At 42.5% G+C, this 21673-nt stretch overlaps 1 protein-coding gene across 3 annotated transcripts in view; it reads right to left on the minus strand.

Annotated features, from left to right (window-relative positions):
• LOC105480844 (dedicator of cytokinesis 2) overlaps positions 1 to 21673 on the minus strand; it is a 434017-nt gene that overhangs the window by 395111 nt on the left and 17233 nt on the right. For 2 of the 3 annotated variants that reach the window (XM_011740035.2, XM_011740036.2), the window contains exons 2-6: positions 21575 to 21658; positions 7594 to 7634; positions 6329 to 6384; positions 5753 to 5849; positions 2601 to 2749 (exon numbers count right to left, since the gene is read on the minus strand). In XM_011740035.2, the coding sequence (XP_011738337.2) occupies positions 2601 to 2749; positions 5753 to 5849; positions 6329 to 6384; positions 7594 to 7634; positions 21575 to 21658 (427 nt within the window). Of the gene's footprint in view, positions 1 to 2600; positions 2750 to 5752; positions 5850 to 6328; positions 6385 to 7593; positions 7635 to 21574; positions 21659 to 21673 lie in introns of those variants that run through there. The other variant, XM_011740037.2, reaches the window with a different exon arrangement.

Here is a 21673-nt window from a genome sequence, read left to right on the forward strand (position 1 = left end):
CAGATCACACACCTAATCGCTCTTGAGCCTCACTTTCCCCACCTGAGAAACAGGATGAGAATAGTGCCTACCTCATAAAGTTGTTGTGAGACTTCACAGAGTTAATACCTGGAAAGGGCTTTAAGCCGTGCCTCCGGAAATGAGTGAGCACTCTGGAAGTTATCATTATTTCTCATTGCTTGCTTTTTGATTGTTGCTAAAAACAGAGGCTGTATTTTGTATGTGTCTGTACCCCATACTCTTGGGGCCTACCAGGTGTGTAAAGAAAGTTTGATATCTGAATGAAGTAATGGAATGAGAGAAGAAACAAGCTCATTCTGACCATTCCTCCAAGGTTCAGTTCCACTTTGTGCCACCCCCACCCACTCTCCCAGCTGCTGGAGGTTGGAGGTAGGCAGTCCCAGGCTGATCCTGACACTCGGCCCAGACGGTGGGCCTCCTGGATTTGGGGAAGCTGCCCATCCCATACCAGAGCTCGGAGCACCCGAACTATCAGGCCAGTGATAAGATGCCCAACTCTCTTGCCTGCAGCTGAAGTAGTCAGGTAAATAAGGGGGCCCCTGAGCTTGAGGTATCAGCCTGTGCCACAGGGCATCTCTCACTTCCCCAGAGGAAGCTGACAGAACTAAAAGCACGGGGCTAGGTCAGAGGATGCTGCAGAGGGGCTGGTTTAGGGAGGACCCTCTTTCTTCTTTTTCTCCCATCACCACCATTCACCCACTCACTCAGTTATCACTCACTGAGCACCTACTATGTGCACACCTTGTTCCAAGCACAGGCATAGAGGTGATTTAGACAGTCAACATCCTATAGGAGCTCCCACAACAGGAGGGAAGCCGGGCCAAAAAGGAGGCAATTACTACTCAGGGCCTTCAAGAGCACCTACCCCGGCCCAAGGAGGGTAGTGGAAAATCAGGGAAGGCTTCCTGTGAGTGGCGACCACTTTTTCCATTCCTGGTCCTTCTTCTCAGGAGCCCCCATTAAGAAAACAACATTTGAAGGTCGTAGATGTCATTGTAAAGCAGCCCTCAATTCCCATACACTCAGCTGCAATTGTTCTCAGCTAAAGACACCATGGAACCAACGGCAGTAGCAGCTGCATGGCAAACCCTTCCTGTCACTTTAGGATGATGTGCTTTATAAGCAGATTTGGACACGCTTGCCAGATGCCAACAGAGGCACTGGCAGAGGGACTGTGTTCCTGGATCAGCTGTGAGTTGGAGCCACTGACTGTCCTCTCAGAATCCTCCTCCTAGTGCTTATGGCAGGACAAGAAAGCCTGGCCTGACTGCTGGGGAAACTTCTTTTTATTCCCGTTAAATGGGCTTTTTACTTCCCCCTCAGGCCCTGTGTTCCAGCCTTCAGACCCGCTTTGCAGTTCCTTAAGTATGCCATGCTCTCTCATGAGCCCCTGACCCTCCTTCTTGTTTTGAGCCTCCTTAATATCCCTTTATCCTTCAAACTTCAGTTCAGGGGTCACCTCCTTCAGGAAGTCTTCCTTGACTTCCTTCTCTAAGGTTCATTAAAAGTAACTCTTGCTTCCTGAGCTATCGAACTTATCACAGTACATATCAGCAGTTTACTTGTGGCTTACTCCTAATTGGAACTGTGACCCTTGAGTGGACAGGGACTTTTATTTCTACAGCCCCAATACCTAGCAGGAAATCCAGCCAACTATAAGTGCTCAATACATGTTTGTGGTTGGAATGAATGAGCAAATGAACAGAATGTTTGGAGGCCATTCAAAAGATCAGGAGGGAGGGGAGGTCCTTATAGTTCCCAAATGCTATCCAAGTAGCAGAGTGGTGAGGCCCATGGACCCTGGAGCCAGACTGCCTGGGTCTAAATTCAGGTTCTGTCATTTACTAGCTGTGCAACTCTGGACAAGTTACCTACCCTACTGAAAACCCTCAGTTTCTTCATCTGAAAAAAATGGGGATAATAAAACTGCATGCCCCATAGAGTTATTATGAGAATTAAATGAGACAATGCCTGTAAAACACTTAGCAGCAAGCCTGGTGTACAACGAGTTCTGATTAAGAGTTACTTATAATGTTATTATCAGTGGGTTGTCCCACCTCAAATAATTGGCTCATTTTCTCCTTAACTCGATAGCATTCAAATCCCAACCAATTTTTACTTCTCTTCCCTTTTGAGGAAACATTTTTGTAATTGTGCATTTGAGTTAGCTGATGGTGTGTGGGTTGGATACTTTAGGACGGGGGAAGAGACATTAAGTCTCACACTGGGATTTAAGGGAGAATTTTGCAAATGCAGGGATAAAACGACAACTAAGCTGAAAGTGAACCAGCATGACTGTGCTCCCTAGTCCATCGGAAGTAGGTTAAATGAGTGTCCTAAATCTCTCAGCCTGGTAATAACACCGTGTAAGCACGAGCCTTCTCTCCACCTGCGTGTCCCTCGGTCCCCCGGGGGTGGTAACAACAGCACACAAGCACAGCCATTGGTCACAACCTTCTCCCAAACAGAAAGTGACAAACTTGCATCTAAAAATGAAACCAAGCTTCTGGGGAGAGAGAAAGGGAAGAGAGAGGATGGCTGGGGGAAGAAAGCCTCTTTACAGAGGAAAGAGAGGTTACTTGTTGCCATAGTCAATTTTGGACGTGACTTTCTGCTTCAGTTCCTTCAGCTCGTCCTTGGGCAAGGTTCCCGAGAGAAGCTGGGACCTCCACTCCATCAGATCGTACATCATGGACTGCACCTGCAGAAAACGCTCCTTTTTGCTGGCCTAGGAGACAAGAAACAACCCGTAATCGCCTGCGTTAAGGGGCCTGACCATCTATTTGGCAGGCTGTGCCAAAGTCAGGCGAGTGTGGTCAAGGGCCGTGGCCTGAGGCTCTCTCCCAGCCCTACCCACTACAAAGTGATTAGGTGGGGGTCCTAGTCGTTGAAGTATTTATTCCCCGTGGGTCACAGGGATTTCCCAAAAGCAAAAATAAAAAGCTCAATCACTTCTTGGTTAAGGAATGAGTGATTTCTGACTTTATCCAAAAAGATATTTATTGAACAGGAATGCTACGAACATCTGCCCTAATGGAGGTCCCAAAGCTCAGGCCCTTTGAGGCTGGGAGCCAGGGCCATTTCTCTGATGATAAAGGACTGCTTCTAGGGCAGCATTCCCCAAAGTGTGGCATGTGTACCACCTATGGAAAGCAAGATGGCTCTTCGTGGTACAAAGATACAAGGTCAAACAACATGGACCCCTAGGGTGATTCTCTTCCACTCTGTTTCCTTCCTTCTGTGTAAGGGAAAGAGAAAGCTGCAGTTTTATAGTAATATGTCTCTAACACCTCCCACACATTGTTAATGTCTTTTTTAACAAAGAGAGAGAAAAGGTCTTGGACTCAGAGCTTTTGACAGGTACAATAGCAAGTATGTTCCAGAGGCTGAGACGGGAGGATCGCTTGAGCCCAGGAGTTTAGAACTCCAGTGAGCTATGATGGCCCCACTGCACTCCGGCCTGGGTGACAGAGCGAGACCCTGTCTCCAAAATTTTTTTTAATAAAAATAATGTTATCTTGTTTTCATTGTATTTAGTTGAATAACGTTCTTCTAATTGTGCCAAGTACTTTTGTCTTTCCATTTGGGGAAGTGAAGGTGGTATAATAAAAAAATATATTATACATATATATACACACACACATATATATACACACACACATATATATACTTGGTCTTTGTCCTTGGTTCTTGAAGCAGTGCTCCTAAAACTCTTGCAATATCCAGAGTGATAAGAATATATTTTCTTATTCCTAACAATAGCCTTTCAACGACACCTGAGTTTATGCTAATGAGGTGACTCTAGGAGGGCCCCTAGATAGCTTCAGGATGAGGGGCTGGTTGCAGAGGAACCAACCAGGAACCAAACCCCCAACCACATGACTACAGGGCTAGAACTTAACAGCCCCATTCCCCTCCACCTGCCCCACCCCAACCTCTGGGAGGGGAGGGAGACTGAGGATTGAGCTCAAGCACCAATAGCCAATAATTTAATCAATTATGCCTGTGTAATGAAACTCTGATTAAAACTCTTGGTGAATAATGTTTGAGTGGCTTCCCAGAAGGTGAACACATCAATGTGCTGGGAGGGTGGTGCGTCGAGAGAGGACATGGAAGCTCTGTAGCCCTCTAAGCCTTGCCCTGTGTCTTCCTTCCACGAGGCTGTTCTTGAATTACATCATTTATAATAAAACCGTAATCATATGTATAGCACTTTCCTGAGTTCTCTGAGTTGTTCTAACAAATTATGAAACCTGAAGTGGGAAAAAGGAGTGCCCAGGCAGGGAGGGGTAGTGAGAATCCCTGAATTTATAGCCAAGTCCAACAGAACTTCAGGTAGCCTGGGCACCCAGGACTTGTGACTGGCATCTAAAGTGAGGGCTATCTTGTGGGATTGAGGCTTTAAACAATGGAGTCTGGCACTAACCCTGGGTAGTCAGAGTTGAACTGAATTGTGGGGCATCTAGTTGGAGACGAGGAATCGAGAACTGCTGGAATGATGCAGCATGCTATCTCATTATTTATGTCTATAGATTCAAGTTTACTGCAAAGAGATCCAATGCAGGTGTTAAGTAAATGTTACACAGGTTGTATGCAGATATGGCAAGAATCAGGAATGTGATACTGAAGTACTAGATGTTTAAGGACCTCCTGACTAGAGCAAATGGACTTACTATTCAAAGATTTCCTAAGGGAAAATGCCAAGCTTCAATGGTACATGTCATTGTGATGTTTTAAAACAGCTAATGGGCTGGGCACAGTGGCTCATGCCTGTAATCTCAGCACTTTGGGAGGCCAAGGTGGGTGGAACACCTGAGGTCAGGAATTCAAGGCCAGCCTGACCAACATGGTGAAACCGTATCTCTACTAAAAATACTCCATCTTAAAAAAAAAAAAAGAAAAAGAAAAAAGGTCGAGAGTAGTGGAGATGAACAAAAAATTGCTTTAGCCAAAGGATGCTATTTGCCCCCTAAACTTTTCTAAAGCAAATAATTTGAGTGTGCCAATTATGTCTTCATAATGGACATTATGAAATGTCCACATGGGAGTCAACATTTAAGACCATGAAAGGTAAGTCTACAAATCCTGTGCATTCACCAGCATGTGTGCACGGTGCCATAATAAGCATGCAGTAAGCCTTGGTTGACATTTTCACTCTCAGCTTAATGGTTTGCTTAGCTAATTGCTTTCATTAGGAGCTTGAGAGCATCAAAGGAGGATTTAAAATTAGATTTGCTTCCAAACAGGGAAAACAAATGCAAAAATATGTTCTTTGTTTGTCCAGAGTCAAAACTTCTTCATAGATCTGAGGACAATAGCCATTGGTTAATTAAAGTATAAGAACAGTATTTCTCAAGGTGTTATCAGCAGACTAGCAAATCAAATCCGAGTTTACTAAAAATGCAGATTATTAAACCCCTTGGGAGGAAGCTTTATTTTTAACAGTTCTCAAGGTGATTCTTATGCATGCTCAACTTTGACAACTTCTGTACTAAACACCTAAGGTTCACAGCAGACACCACTGATTATGGTTCTGTCACTAGCTAGCTCTGTGACTTTGAGAAAGTCCCTGATCCTCTCTAGGCCTTGATGTCCTCATACGTTAACAGTGTGCGCTCTGCTATGTCACCAAAGCCACCTCCACCTGCCTGACTCAATGCTAAACTGAAAACTGGAACCAAACTGAAGACTGCAAGAAGCTTCCATCTCAGGGAGCAATTCTGAGTCTCACCACATAGAGTTGTTTCCAGATGCTTCCCCATTCCCAAAGTGTCGTTGTCACTTCTTGTGCCAGAGGAATTTCTGCAGGGATGATGTTCTCAGTATTTCTATTTAAGGTGGGAGAAAAAGTGGTGTGAAATTGAGACCCAGGTGCTGACCAGATAAAACACGAACAAATTTGCATTAAGCTGCAGCTGCGAAGAGGGACCTTCCTGACATTAGACTAAAATGCCTCCAATAGCCACACCAATTACGTTATGCAAATACAAGGGACTTGCTTTATGTCCTCCTTTGCTAGGTTGGGCTCATTATTTAGGATTAATCTACTTTAATACAGTTCTAAGGTAGCCGCCAGCAAAAAGTTTGATTCCCCAAACTAATACCCCCTCAGAGTCAGATCTGAACATGAATCAACTTGGATCAGATCTCCCATTGAGGGAGAGAAAGGAGATCCACAAATACACACAGGCACAAGGAAGATAAGCTGAGCACCCCTCAGATCTGCCAAGTCAGATTCTCAAAATAAACAGGACAGAGATATCCATGAGCCACTGGAGGGTCAAGTGTGGTGAAGAATGGCAAATACCTTCTTTTCTCAACTGTCACTTCCTTGATGTGGATAAATGACTTAGGAAAAATGCCCTGTTGGAAACAAAACAAAATGAAATAAAAAGATATATCACCGCAGAAATGAATGACCCTAGGTCTTTATAATTTTTTTCCAAAAGCTACTGGCTTATAAAATCCTCAGACTTTAAAGGAATAAACCCAGAGCCAGATAGAGCAGGGGCTGGATTCTAAATCTACTTATTTAGATCTGGCTTTCCCTCCAGTTCTCCATCAGTTGCTCCAGATCCCACAATAATCCTAGGTCTCACAATAGCCCTAGATCCCAAGGGATGCTCCAACCCATTATGGCCACTCATCCTACAGGTGGGCTATAAGACAGTATCGTTTGAAAGACAACCGAAACCACTCACTGACTTTAAGCGAGACCAGGAGCTCTGCTTCTCCCGTCACCTGCCCAATTCCGGAAAGCAGTCACCCTTCACGGTCAGGAACAACCGGAAGGTCAGAAATAACTGGTCCTGAAGCAACAACGTTCCTAGGTGCATTTGGGCTAGTTTGATTTGAGACCTATTCTGCCTGCATTTATTCCATTGTTCTTTGAGAGAGCAGATTAGGGGCATCCCTCCCAACACAGCATGTCAGAGAAGAAGGAAGAAGCTTCTATCATTTCCTAGCTCCATACATTTGGCTCAGTTAACAAGGTAAGTTTATCAATTACTTGGAAATCCCTTCCTTCATAAATGCAACCAATGTACATACTGGGGACATCTGGTCACTGTGCTAGATGCTGTGAGAGAAAATGAGGCAAGCAAAGCAAGCATCTGCTCGCATGGAGACGACAGTGAAACATGAGGTTAGAACAAGAGAACCCCTCGAAGGTAGAAACCAGGCCTGTTCTTTCTGTGTTGACCTGGATGTACGGACGAGGAGATGACTGAATGTCGCAAACAACTCTAAAGGAAGGCAGTAGAATAAATTTCAAATTTATCAAGGCACAACCCCCCAGAGACTCGAGGGAGGGATAAATCAAGTGAGTGGCATTTAGGGAAATGTTGCAGGGAGAAGATGGCACCAGAGATGAACCTTAAAGAGTGAGGGAAACGGGAGGGAGCTGAGGCACAGCAAGTGCCAAGGCACAGAGGTCAGAGAGCACAGGGCACAGGAGGGAGGGTTGGGTTCCCTTTGCTGAGGAACAATGGTGGGAGAGACCTGCTCAGATGGGCTAGTAGGGCCATATGAAGACATCCAGTACTGACCCAAATAAAAACCAGGTGACCTTACCTGTAACATTTTGTGCTTTATGAGGTATCCCCTATACCAGTCTGCAAAGAGAAAACAAAGAAACAGGTCCCTCATTTATTACAAGTTTGTTGTTTTTCTGTTTTGTTTTGTTTTTAACTAGTAAAACTACTGCAAATTGCTTTAGACCTTGGGTAGAGATCAAACTCTGGAAGCTCATAGTCTTTGAAATCTGTTGAATTGGTTGCCACATCTCAAAATACATCTAAAAGTAAACTTCATATAAAGGTGCTCCTGATTTTGAAAAATCAGGAGCTCTAGTTGTGCTGGCCAGTGCTCCCAACCAGCTGGGAGGAGACGAGCAGCAGGGCCCTCCAGACAGAGCATCTGCCTCCAGTCCACCAGCCTCAATGCAGTCCCTCCCTCGTGTCCATTGCCTTCCTGGGCCCTGTGATCATCTGCATGTTTTCAATTCCTGCCTTCAGGACATAGAAATGCTCCTGGATTTGGGCAAACATCCTAAAATAACACTGACAGTTCTAACAGCAGCAAATGGTGTCTAAAATGTGATTTACAAAAGTTAGTCATTACAAAACAGGTACGTTTAGGGACAGATAAAGGGACACGGATTTTAAAAGATCTTGCCTTTGCGGGAATATTAAAAAATGTTTCAATGAACAGAAATCCAAATTACACACAGTCAGACAAAATACACCCGGGTACAGCAAGTCCTGATGACCGTAATGAGTCCACTGGCCTTTGAAATGATTTGAACACAGCCAAGGAGTGGCATTTGTCATCTCTGTAAATAAAACGCGTCTGTCGGGAGCCTCATTAGCAGACCCTCATTACTGGGCTGACAGATTGTTGATGAAATATGTTCCCAACAGACATACAAGCAAGCCCCAAAACAAACAACTTAAAATGCAAAGTCACCCTTCATAGTCATGAGTCAGCCTGACGGCCAGGTCCTAAAGGAAACTCTAAAGCAACAGGCGGCCATGAGTGACATAAAGTGAGAGGAAGGAGAAAAAGAGAAAGGAAGGAGAGAGGAAAAACAGAAAGGAAGAAAGGGAGGTTAGAAAGAGAATCTCAGGTGGGAAATAAAAATACCATTCTAAGCACTCTTTGCATATTAAGCCCTTCAATATTTGTAACAACCGTATGAGGTATGAACTGTTATTATCCTTTTTTACAAATGAGTGGCCTACCTGAGGCACAGAGAAGTTAAGTGACTTTCCAAGGATCACACAGCTAGTAGAGGTTGCAGTGTCAGGTTTTGAACATAAGCAACGATCACGCTATGCTTCCTATATTATGAGGGAATGATTTGATGGTTACCTAATATTAATATTTCCAGCTTCTCAGTGTCTGAATCTCCAAAACTAAATCTCCACTAAGTTACTTTCCACCTGAATACTTTCAGTGATGGAAGATGTTCTGCTTCATGAAGCATCACATTCTATTTTCCGTAGCCTATGATTATTTGTCAACAACTATTGAAAAATAATCCATAATTAACAATACTGCTTATACTTTCTAAGTGCTTCCTATGTGCTGGTAACTCTGTTGACATTTTTTGTTTTGTTTTGTCAAATTATAAATTAATCTTTACAACAATCCTATTAAGTAGATACTATTACGGCTTCAGTTCTGCAAATGAAAATAGACAGGCACAGAGATTAAGCAGCTTGCTGATGGTCACACAGTCAGTGGGTGATGCAGCTGAGATTTACACTCAAGCAACACCCTGCTGCACTGTCATACAACAGCCTCCTTTATTTGCCCCTTTTCACCAACTAGATAGAAATGCAATTTTGTTATATTATTATTACCTGTCTTTCACTGGTCAACTGCAACATGCAAAGCTGTATGCTAAATGTTGTACAGGCATTCTCTCATTTAATCCTCAGAGCAACACTGTGAGCTAAGTATTATCATTCCCATTGTGTAGATGAGAAAACTGATATTCAAGTAAATTGATGGGCTGGGCCAAGATCATACAACCGAGGTTCAAACTCAAGCTTATATGACTTTGAAGCCAATCCTTAAAGCTGGTTGGTCACATTGTCTCCCATGTGATGGGGTGAGAGTGCAAATACAGCTAAAGTCATCTGGTAGCAGTGACTTGAACCCACATGATGGCCAAGTCCACTAAAATCCACCAAAAAATAGAAAAACAATCGAGGGACTAATAGATGGTCCCTATACAAAGCTCATGTCCACATCTGCATCTCTGTGACAGGGACTCCATTAGGGTGCCTAGTCTTCCTGGATCCAAGGAGTTTGCCTGCTCTGAACCTCAAAACTCGCTTATGTGTACACATCTTATAGGTTTCCTAATTCTCAGAGTTGCAGCTCACTCCTGACAACAGGATTCTGCTGACACTTACACCCAATATTCTTATTCTGGCTCCCAGGTTCAAGTTCAATCAACATTAATTGTGCACCAACTATATATATTGCACTGGGCTACATGCTTTCAGGGACAAATCCCCAGGGATTCATTGCAAGAAGGCTTTATCTCCACTTGCCGGATGGTGACACTGAGATCAAACAAGTGGGGAAGAAATTCCAACACATTATTCAGCAGAAAAGCAGCCAAACCAGAATCCAAACCCATGCCTAGTGCATCACCTGCATCAGGACTATCCTTATGACTTTTTTCTGGCATTTTCACTTCTGCTAGGTCATTTATCTCTGACCACTGATGTTGGTTCCCTAATATGGTCACCAATCAGCTACATCTGTCTATGCTCCAAGACATGACTGGGCAGATAACAACAGTTGGTACAAAAGAGAAAAATTGCTGGACAATGGACACCATGATCAAAAGCAGGCTCAGTGTAACATGGCATTTACCACATCCCAGAATCCGCTCCTGCGTTCAACACTCTTTTGAATTCAATAATAACAAGGGTTTTTTGCTAGCCCTTTCCATGAAATAACCACTTTCTTTAACATAAAATTCACCATGCGCATTGCTATGGCCTGAATGTGTCCTTCCAAAATTCATATGTTGCAATTCTGACACCTGATGTGATGGCATTAGGAGGTGGGGTCCTTAGGTCATGAGAATGGAGCTTTTATGAATGGGATTCGTGCCCTTACAGAAGAGTTTCCTCCCTCTCTCTTTGCTCTCTGCCATGTGAGGCCATGACAAGAACTCAGCCATCTACAAACCAAGAAGCAGCCCTCACCAGAAACCAGATCTGTTGGTGCCTAGATCTTCAACTTTCCAGTCTCCGCAAGTATGAGAAATAAATTTCTGTTGTTTAAGCAGTTTATAATATATAGCAGCCCGAACTGACTAGACATGCATTCTGGAGGAAGATGAGAAAAGGAAATATTTGTACAATTCTTTTGGAAAATTGTAAAGTGCCAGTTATTCAGATAATCCTCTCTTTTCACATCTCAAATACCAATATCAAATATATCTAAATTCTCAAATCCTGTAAGAGTCAGGGGAGGCAGGAGATTTAAAATATCCCACACCATCAAAAAAGAATCTGAGGTCTAGAGATCCAGTCCTCCCTATGCCATTTCCAAGCCACAGAGCCTTTGGTCGTGTCACTTAAACCTCAGTGTTTTCATCTGTAGAGTGAGGGAAATAACACCTAGCCCCAGAGGAGTGCTACAAACACTATTTGTTAGACAAGGTTAGAAAGTATATGCATCTGGCAAAAGTACAAAAACTTGGATGGAAAGAAAACATACTGATTTCAGGATAAGTGTTACCTACATATGGACAAAAGAAAAAAGAATAGAGGAGGGGTAAAAAGGGATTTCAATTTCATTCGAAATTTTTGTTTCTTAAAAACAAATGTCTGAAGAAAGTATACACATATGTGTGTGTATATACATATAAACATGTGTATATACATATAAACACACATATATAAGCTCTCTCGCTACCATATTTATATGTAAACATATATAAATATGTTGATATTCATCTGAGTGATGAGTACTTAGGAGTGCTTTTTCTTTCTTGTGTGTTAAAACATATAATAATATTGAGATCAAATGGAAGCTAGTACCTATCACTGGTTGATATGATTTGGCTTTGTGTCCCCACCCAAATCTCATATCAAATTGTAATCCCCTTGTGTCAGAGGAGGGACCTGGTGGGAGGTGATTGGATCATAGGGGTGATTTCCCTCATGCTGTTCTGGTGACAGCGAGTTCTTATGAGATCTGATGGTTTCAAAGTGTGGCACTTCCCCCTTGCTCTTTCTCTTTCCTGCTGCCGTGTAAGATGTACCTGCTTCCCCTTCACCTTCCACCATGATTGTAAGTTTCCTGTGGCCTCCTTAGCCATGCAGAACTGCAAGTTAATTAAACCTCTTTTCTTCATAAATTACCCACTCTCGGCTAGTTCTTTATAACTGTGTGAAAACAGAATAATACAGAAACTTGGTACTGACAGAACTGGGGGACTGCCATAAAATACCTGAAAATCTGGAATCAATTTTAGAACTGGGTAACAGGCAGAGGTTGGAACAGTTTGAAGGGCTCAGAAAAAGATAGGAAGATGTGGGAAAGTCTGGAACTTCCTAGAGACTTGTTGAATGGTTTTGACCAAAATACTGATAGTGATATGGACAATGAAATCCAGGCTGAGGTGGTCTCAGATGGAAATGAGGAACTTCTTAGGAACTGGAGCAAAGGTCACTCTTGCTATGCTTTGGCAAAAGACTGCGGCACTTTGCCCCTGTCCTAGAGATCTGTAGAAATCTGAATTTAAGAGAGATGATTTAGGGTATCTGGCAGAAGAAATTTTTAAGCATCATAGCATTCAGGATCTGACCTGGCTGTTTCTAAAAGTATATAATCATATGCACTCACAAAGAGATGGTCTGAAATTGGAAATTATGTTTAAAAGGGAAGCAGAGAGTAAAAGTTTGGAAAATTTGCAGCCTGACCATGTGATAGAAAAGAAAAACCCATTTTCTGTGGAGAAATTCAAGGAAGCTGCAGAAATTTACATAAGTAACAAGGAGCTGAATGTTAACAGCCTAGGTAATGGGGAAAATGTCTCCAGGGCATTTCAGAGATCTTCATATCAGCCCCTCCAATCACAGACCCAGAGGCCTAGGAGGGAAAAATGGCTTTGTGGGCTGGGCCCAGGGCCCTGTTGCTGCTCTGTGCAGCCTCAGGACTTGGCGCCCTGTGTCCCAGGCACTCCACCTCCAGCTATGGCTAAAAGGGGCCAAGGTACAGCTAAAACTGTTGTTTCAGAGGGTGCAGGACCCAAGTTTTAGCAGCTTTCATGTGCTGTTAGGCCTGCAGGTACACGGGAGACAAGAGTTGAACTTTGGGAATCTCTGCTTAGATTTCAGAGGATGTATGGAAATGCCTGGATGTCCACGCAGAAGTCTTCTGCAGGGGCAGAATCTTCATGGAGAACCTCTGCTAGGACAGTGCAGAGGGGAAATGTGGGGTTGGAGTCCCCACACAGAGTCCCCAGCGAGCCACTGCCTAGTGGAGCTGTGAGAAGAAGGTCACCATCCTACAGACCCCAGAATGGTAGATCCACCAACAGCTTGCACTGTGTGCCTAGAAAAGCTGCAGGCACTCAATACCAGCTTGTGAAAGAAGCTGTGGGGGCTGTACCCTGTAAAGCCACAGAGGCAGAGCTGCCCAAGGCCTTGGGGGCCCATCCCTTGCACCAACGTAACCTTGCATAGATGTGAGACATGGAATCAAAGGAGATTTTGGAGCTTTATGATTCAATGGCTGCCCTGCTGGGTTTTGGACTTGCATGGGGCCTGTAGTCCCTTTGTTTTGGCTAATTTCTCCCTTTTGGAATGGGAGAATTTACCCAATGCTTGTATCCCCACTTATCTTGGAAGTAACTGACTTGTTTTTTTGATTTTACCGACTCATATTTGGAAGGAACTTGCCTTGTCTCAGATGAGACTTTGGACTTGGCCTTTTGAGTTAATGCTGGAGTGAGTTAAGACTTTGGGGGACTGTTGGGAAGGCATGATTGATTTTGCAATGTGAGAAGGACATGAGATTTTGGAAGGGCCAGGGGAGGAATGATGTGATTTGGCTCTGTATCTCCACCCACATCTCATCTCAAATTGTAATCCCCATGTGTCAGGGGAGGGACCTGGTGGGAGGTGATTGGATCATAGGGGCAGTTTCCCCCATTCTGTTCTTGTGATAGTGAGTTCTCACAAGATCTGATGGTTTAAAAGTATGGCACTTCCTTTCTTATTCTGTCTGTCTCTCCTGCTGCCATGTAAAACATGTCTTGCTTCCCCTTCATCTTCCACCATGATTTTAAGTTTCCTGAGGCCTCTCCAGCCATGCAGAACTGTGAGTCAATTAAACCTCTTTTCTTCATAAATTACGCAGTCTCAGCTATTTCTTTACAGCAGTGTGAAAACAGACTGGTAAAGAGTGTGAATCCTGACTAAAAACCTTCTGCATACCAAAGAAAACAACAAAATGAAACAAAAACATGTGAATTAGGGAAAAACTTGTAAACTATACATCTGATAAGGAGTTAATATCAAAAATTTTATAAAGAACTCATATAACTCAATAGTATAAAAATGAGTACAAAATAAGCAAAGAACCTGAATAGACATTTCTCCAAGGAAGACACACAAATGGCCAACAGATACATGGAAAGGTGCTTGACATCATTAGTTGTTAGAAAAATGAAAATCAAACCAGAATGAGATGTCACCTCACACCTGTGAAAACAGCTATTATCAAAAAGTCAAGAGATAACAAATGTTGGCGAAGGTGTGGAAAAAAGGGAACTCTTTTACACTGTTGGTGAGAATGTAGATTGGTACACTCATTGTTGAAAAAGGTGTGGCAGTTCCCAAAGAAATTAAAAATAAAACTAGCATATGACCCAGCAATCCCTCTTCAAGGCATAGATCCAAAGAAAATGAAGTAACTGCCTTATAAAGATGTCTGTGCTCTCATATTCATTACAGCATTATTCACAATAGCCAAGATATGGAAACAACCCGCATGCTCACCAATGGATGAGTAGATAAAGAAACTGTAATGTACATATACAATGGAATATTATTCAGCCTTTAAAAAGGAGGAGATCTTGCCATTTGTCACAGCATGGATGAACCTTGAAGACATTATGCTAAGTGAAATAAGACAACACAGAAAGTACTGCATTATTTCACTTATATATGGAACCAAAAAAAAGAGTCAAATAAACAGACACGGAGAATGAAACAGTGGTTACCAGGGCAGGGTAGGGGATGGGAGGAATGAAATGGGGAAATATCGATTAGAGGTTACAGGGTAACAGATATGTAGGAAGAACACATCTAGAGATCTAATGTACAACAAGGCATCTATAGTCAATAAAATTGTACTGTATTTGAGATTTCTGCTAACTGATTAGATTTTAGCTGCTGATGCCACAAAAACAAAAACAAAAAGAAAGGTAACTATGTGAGATGATGGATATGTTAATTTGTTTCACTATCATAACTATCTTACTACCTATGTGTATCTCATAATATCATGTTGTATACCTTAAATATATATAATTTAAAATTTTTTAAAGAGTACGAACTCTGCAATCAAAGTCTGAATTTGATGGAGATCTGCTACTTAACTGTGTGATCATAGACAAATTAATACTTTCCTCTGAGCCTCAGTCCGCTCATCTATAAAATGAGAATAATAGTGCCTCAAACTCAGAGAGTTTGCCCAGTGTCCAAAAGAGTTAGTAGATACCATTCTTTAAAAAAAAATCAATTAATAATAATGCAGAGAAAGTTGGGCACCTTTTCTGTTTTATTTTCAGGACATATGGATTTATAATATCATTTCTGTTTTTTCACTAAAGTCGTTTCAACATATTTCCATCACAACAAAGCAAATAGACATGCCTCAAATGAAACATAACGGAAGTTTACTGACGTCTTAGCCTCATCCTCATTCAGAAGGGAAGAAAACTTCATATACACACTGCTGATAATGGAGCAGCCTTACTGAAGAAAATGGAGTCCTTTTCAAGTGACCTGTCATTATAGCACACCTGAACAAAAGACTATCACCTTGCAAGGTGGTGCTTTAAAAAGATTCCATGTTAAGTGCTCATAATGTCCTCACTTATACTAAAAGAAAATAATTTGGATGGGTTAAGATCACCCTGAAAAGAGTTATTAGCAAGGAAGCCACTGTGTATGGCTCTGGGTGTACCCTACTCAGTGAGGAGTACATTCAAAATCTCATTGTGCCAAGCTTTTTGCAGCCAAACCAACAATGTGGTAATAAATATGTGTTCACTTAGAAAGCACTCCAGTATTTTCAAATGAGAACAGAAGGTCTCAGAATAGTACACAGAGTATGTAGTTGCATTTCTGGAAAACAGCAACAACAAAACCAATGCGTTATTTTTTAAAAGCAGAGGATGCTCTATCCATCTCCTCCCTCACTCCTCTGATTTTATTTGTTTATTTATTTATTTATTTTTAGAGACAAAGTCTCACTCTGTTGCCCAGGCTGGAGTGCAGTGGCATGATCATGCCTCACTACAGCCTCGAACTCCTGGGCTCAAGCAATTCTCCCATGACAGCCTTTGGAGGTAGGAAGTTGTTGCCTTAGGAGGGCATGATACAGTTCTTCCACCCCAAAACTACATCCACACACAGTATGAGTGCATTCCAGGAGCTTCACACAAAGATGTCAGGGGCCTCTGGCATCTCAATCCCCAGCTAATTGGCTATTTCTACAGTGGACTGGCTGATCACAGAGGGCTTATCTCAGTAGAGATGAAAGAATTGGAAAGAAGGCAACCCAAACTCCCTCCTTCCCCAGGTCTTGTTCAAACCAGGGAAACAGAAGTAGGTGAGCTGCACAATGGATATATAAGATTGAAGTCTTCCGATGTCATCAAATATCAGGAAAGATGTCAATCAAGTATGACTGGAGGAAGTGACTGGGGGGAAATAAACTAGCACTGCTTTTTTCATGTTTGTCCCTTCTATGAGGAATTCCTATGCTCAGTACACTTACATGTGTTTTCCACATCTAAAACACAGAATGTTTATGCCGCCTCTGGGTAAAAGAGGCAGCATGAGAAATATAATATGGATAATGAAGTCAGCATTTCATGTCTAAGGCTTAGCATGGCGTAGCATGAGTACCATCTTGAACTATGGGAGCTTTTATCATAACAATACATTATCTTTATAATAAAAAGTGAAATTCACCCATGTTTAAACAGTCCAGGTTAGGGTTCTGTTTTCCGTCTTCATCCAGCTGAGTAAATTTAGTACATAGGCAAGGAAGGGCTAGCCTCACCCATTCCAGGCAAAGATTCAGCTTCTGGGCCATGTTGTAAAAACATACATCTGCGAGTTTCGGTAAAGCACTACATAATGGGGGAGAGGATGGAATTAACAAACACAGAGAACGTTCTATGAGCCAGGCTGGTGCTAGACAGTTTCTTTACTTTTTCTCATTTTATCCTCATAACAAGCCTAGGAGCAAGGTGAAAACAACCCACTTGACAGATGAGAAACCTAAAGCTTACATACCCAAGATGACTCCACTAGTGAGTAGCAGAAGCAGGGAATAACTTTCTGATTCAAAAGCCAGTGCTCTTTTCATTTCTTTACTGGAGGTGGCGGGGAAGATTTTTAAACTATTGAAAGCCCGACAGGGTGGCACGCATCTGTAATCCTAGGTACTTGGAAGGCTGAGGCAGGAGGACTGCTTGGGCCCTGGAGTTGGAGACCAGACTGGGCAACAAAGTGAAACCCCCATCTCAATAATAATAATAATAATAACAATAATAATAATAATGCAGTCTTGTAGACTGGAAGCAAATATCCTCAGGTGTTGGCAATGATTAATTATGGGTGGTTGGGATGTAAGTGACTGTTATTTTACTCTTCATGCTTTTTTTGCTTCATTTTTCAGAGATTGAGTCTTGTTAGTCTTGAACTCCTAGGCTCAAGAGATCCTCCTGCTTCAGCCTCCCAAGTAGCTAGAATTATAGGTGCACACCACCATGCCCAGCTTAAAGACTGTATTTTGTTTTGTTTGTTTAAAACTAATATATGCTATTATAAAGAATTTAAACTAAACAGAAAAGTACAAGCATAAAAACTTAAAGAATTATCCTGAATCCCATTACACAGAAAAACACTATTAATATCATTCCAGGCAACTCTTCATTTATTTTTATGTACATAGAATGACAGATAAAAAGATAAAATATGATTTTTAAAACACTCTCATAAAAATGAGCATATAGTGAAGATACTACATAAATAAAAATTTTATTTAATCTTATTTGTATTTAACAGAAGAAAAAGAAACCAAGTGAAATTGAGGGGCATTTGAACTTCAATTCAATGTTACTTTTATCACTAAAAAGATTTCTTAAAAACTTCTCTAAAATGAAAATTGTTATGAAAAGCATTCAAAGATAGAAGTGTTTTTTTTTAATTCCATGTTTTATTTCCAATTAATATTCATTGACTTTGTTGTTAAAGTGATGTCATTGAGTTAGCTATTCTCTTCCATTCTCCTCCCAAGTCTCAATTTTATTAGATTTTTAAAAATACTGTCTAGGTTCCCAACAGTAACATTCTTTTTGGTAGCCATAAATATCATGATGTTAGGGGCATCTGGCATTTCATTCCCCGGCTACATGACCATTTGTACGGTGGGCTGGCCAATCATAAGGCTTATTTCAGTAGAGAAGACAAGGAATAGGAAAGAAAAGATCCCAAACTCATTCCTTCCCCAGGTCTTATCTGAACTGGGGAAAGGGAAGAAGTGGGTGAGCAGCACATGGATATGAGATTAAAGTCTTCTGATGTCACCAAATCTCAGGAAAGATGTCAACCAAATATCACTGAAGGAAGTGATTGAGGGAAAAAAAAATCACACTTTTTTTTTATGTTTGTGCCTTCTACAAGAAATTCCTACTGTTTTTAATATCAATTTTTATAAACCGATTCATTTTCACCCAATATTGGCCACTATTTCCTTTATCACAGCTTTTTAATCCTATATTCCTTTATTGTGTGATTCACCTCTCAATTGGCTGGATTTTGTTTTTGAAGTAGTTTTCTATAAGAAGGTTTCACAGGTACACCCATATTCTTTCTACTACACAGTTTTGACTAATTTTTGACTAACATTGTGGTTTTCACATCTTTTATATTTTTGGAGGAACTATTTTTTTCGATCAGAATCACAGACCACACACCCCATCTGCAAAGTGGACAACACCAGACCTGTTCTCAGACCCCCTCCAGCTCCATTTCCTTCTGCCACTCAAGGCACCCCAAGAAGCCTTTGGATCCCCTAAATTCCAGTTTGAAAACTGCATAGTCATGAGCGTATGCATGAGAAGTCCTAATAATTTGCATACCAGGAGATATGATATTTCCTCAGATAGCTAGACTCATTCTAGCAGACTTCTGAACACCGTCTTTTCAAAGAATTAATAAATTATTAGCCACTTACCAAATGAATATATCCAGCTTTTTCCAGGAAGATATTGTGACTAATTTACAAAGATACATTAAAATAAGACTAATTGAATTAGAAATGGAAAATCAGAACCAAAGAAAGGATAAAGGTGTCCCAGAGATGAATAAAGGTGTCCCAGAGATGAATAAAGGTGGCTTGAATCCACCAGAGTAGCCTTCGTAAAGGTCAGGGCGCCAGGCCAGGAAAAGGTACTGGCAAGGCTCTGACTATGGCAGCCTGTGGGGGAGGTTTGCTCCCTCAAGCTTTCTATCCAGGGAAACTGCATACAACAAAGAGAAAAATACTCATCTGGATTTCATAATGTAGGACACAGAAAATAATGACCAAGGCCTTGTTATTGTTTTGGCAGGCATGGGTGGAGGAAAGAATGTGGGCTTGGCCATCAGAAAAGAGCCACTGGGGCCAGGCGCGTTGGCTCGTGCCTGTCATCCCAGCACTCTGGGGGGCCGAGGTGGGCAAATCACTTAGGGCCAGGTGTTCAAGACCAGCCTGGTCAACATGGCAAAACCCCATCTCTATTGAAAATACAAAAATTAGCCAGGCATGGTGGTGCATGCTGGTAATCCCAGCTACTAAGGAGGCTGAGGCACAAGAATTGCTTGAATCTGGGAGGCGGAGGCTGCAGTGAGCCAAGATTGCATCATTGCACTCCAGCTTGGGAGACAAGAGCAAGACTCTGTCTCAAAAAAAAAAAAAAAAAATCCACTGGCTCACTGTGCAACTTTAGATGAGTCATTTCCCATTTCCCTGCCTCCATTTCCTCATCTGCAAATGTGAGGTCTCGTACCTGTTTCTCAGCATTAGCATCCAGTAGCATGAAAGAGGCACTGAGGAGAGTTGCTGCTGTTTTTATTTTCATTCTTTGCCCTTGGTAGTCACCTACAGTTTGCTTGTCTGCCACTGGGCAGAACTAGATTTGTAAAAGATCGGGTTATGCTGTGGGCAGGGAGCAGGGTGCTTGGAATCACAGACCCAGTTCTCTAGGACAGTGTCCCCACCCCTCTCCTCCAGCCTTGTCCACGCCTTGTGTAAAAGGTTTCAACAGGGCCAGAGTGTGAACTTTGCAGGCCCTGGTATCCCCTCATCTACAACCCCAAGTAAAAATAATACTAAAGCATAAAATAAATATAAGGAAGATGAACAAAGTTCTCATCTCCCCCATGACCCCTTTTAAAGTTATCTTGAAATATCAAATTTCAAGTTATTTCCCAAAAAAATGGTTTTCTGTATGTTTTTTTGGTTGTATCTATGTGCACAGGTATGCATATGTGTATATATGTACACACGTATGTTTGTGTGTGTCTGTGTGTGTGTGTATGTGTTTACACAAGCATCCTTGTACAAATCTTCAGACCCAGCTGGGGATTCCATTGCCTAGGAGATTGCATGTGGCTAATCCAGTACTGGAAAGGACACCGCTTGTCCTATGGGTTGTGGTGAGGAATGACTAGGATCATGTGTTATAAAGAATGTAGCACAGTGTCTATTTTGTGGAAAGGACCAAAGACGGCTACTCCCGCAAGTGACCGCCTTTCCCCACGGAAGGCCTCCTTCACAGTGGCACGTGTGCCTCCTCCCTGACCCTCACTCCCTCCCCAGGTCCTCATCTGATGGATTCACTGGGGGCAGACCAGGCCTGTGTGCTCAATCCACTCTCTTTTCTTCCTCTGCCTTTCTACCCAGACACAGGAAGCCCGTGTTCTGTGCCCTCCATGTAGCAGGAGCTACCAGCAGGCCCAGGCAGGAGGGAACTGTGGTGGGCCGACTGGGCCAGTGAGGGGTGGAGCATGCCTGACTGCGGGTAACAGATCAGTAGCTCATTTGGTTCTCATGCCCAAGCCATGCTCCCAATATCAAGTTTATCAGTGACATATTGATTTCCAACTGCTTGACTTAGGAGTCCAAGGCCATTAGTCTTTGTGCGAATTTTAAAAAGCACTCCCGACCACCACACTACCATGGGTGGACACAGCCCAGTAGACACCTGGCTTCACAAGGCAATGGCACCTTTGTAGGAGAAAGAAAGAGATACCACCGCACTGCCCAAGACAGGGCTCCCGGCTTGGGGAAGGCAGTGAGCTCCTGCTCCCAAGGCTGGGTGCCTTCATGCAGTAAACAAATTACACGACTGTGTACATCAGCTCCCCTGGAATTAGAGGTGTGATTTATGGGACCCTTCCAAACCCTAATGATGCTTATTTCTCTTTATCATGATATTAATACTAATAAAGAACTGTATCTAGCAAGAGTCACAGGCTGAATAGCCCCATGGCTGAGGCAAATGGAGAACATAACAAATATCGAACCACCCAGTTAGGCTTTCGCTATGAAACATACATTCCTAAAATGAGAAAACATTTCTGTTTAGTACATTCTAATTACTAGCGTTACCAAAACGTTTTTAAACAGACCACATAGTCGCAGGTGCAGAAAGAGGGCTGAGGGGCCTGGGTGTACCATAGGCTTCCACCAGCCAAAGGTCCAGCACCTGGGGCATGGGCCAGCAACTCACCTCCACATGTCTCCTGTATTCGCACCACATCACCAATCTGCAGGGAGAGCTGGGGGGCTCCACTGCCTTGGAAGTTGTATATGGCTGTGAAATAGAAAG

The sequence above is a fragment of the Macaca nemestrina genome, chromosome 6, assembly GCF_043159975.1.
Source record: "Macaca nemestrina isolate mMacNem1 chromosome 6, mMacNem.hap1, whole genome shotgun sequence".
In the NCBI taxonomy this organism is placed as follows: Eukaryota; Metazoa; Chordata; class Mammalia; order Primates; family Cercopithecidae; genus Macaca; species Macaca nemestrina.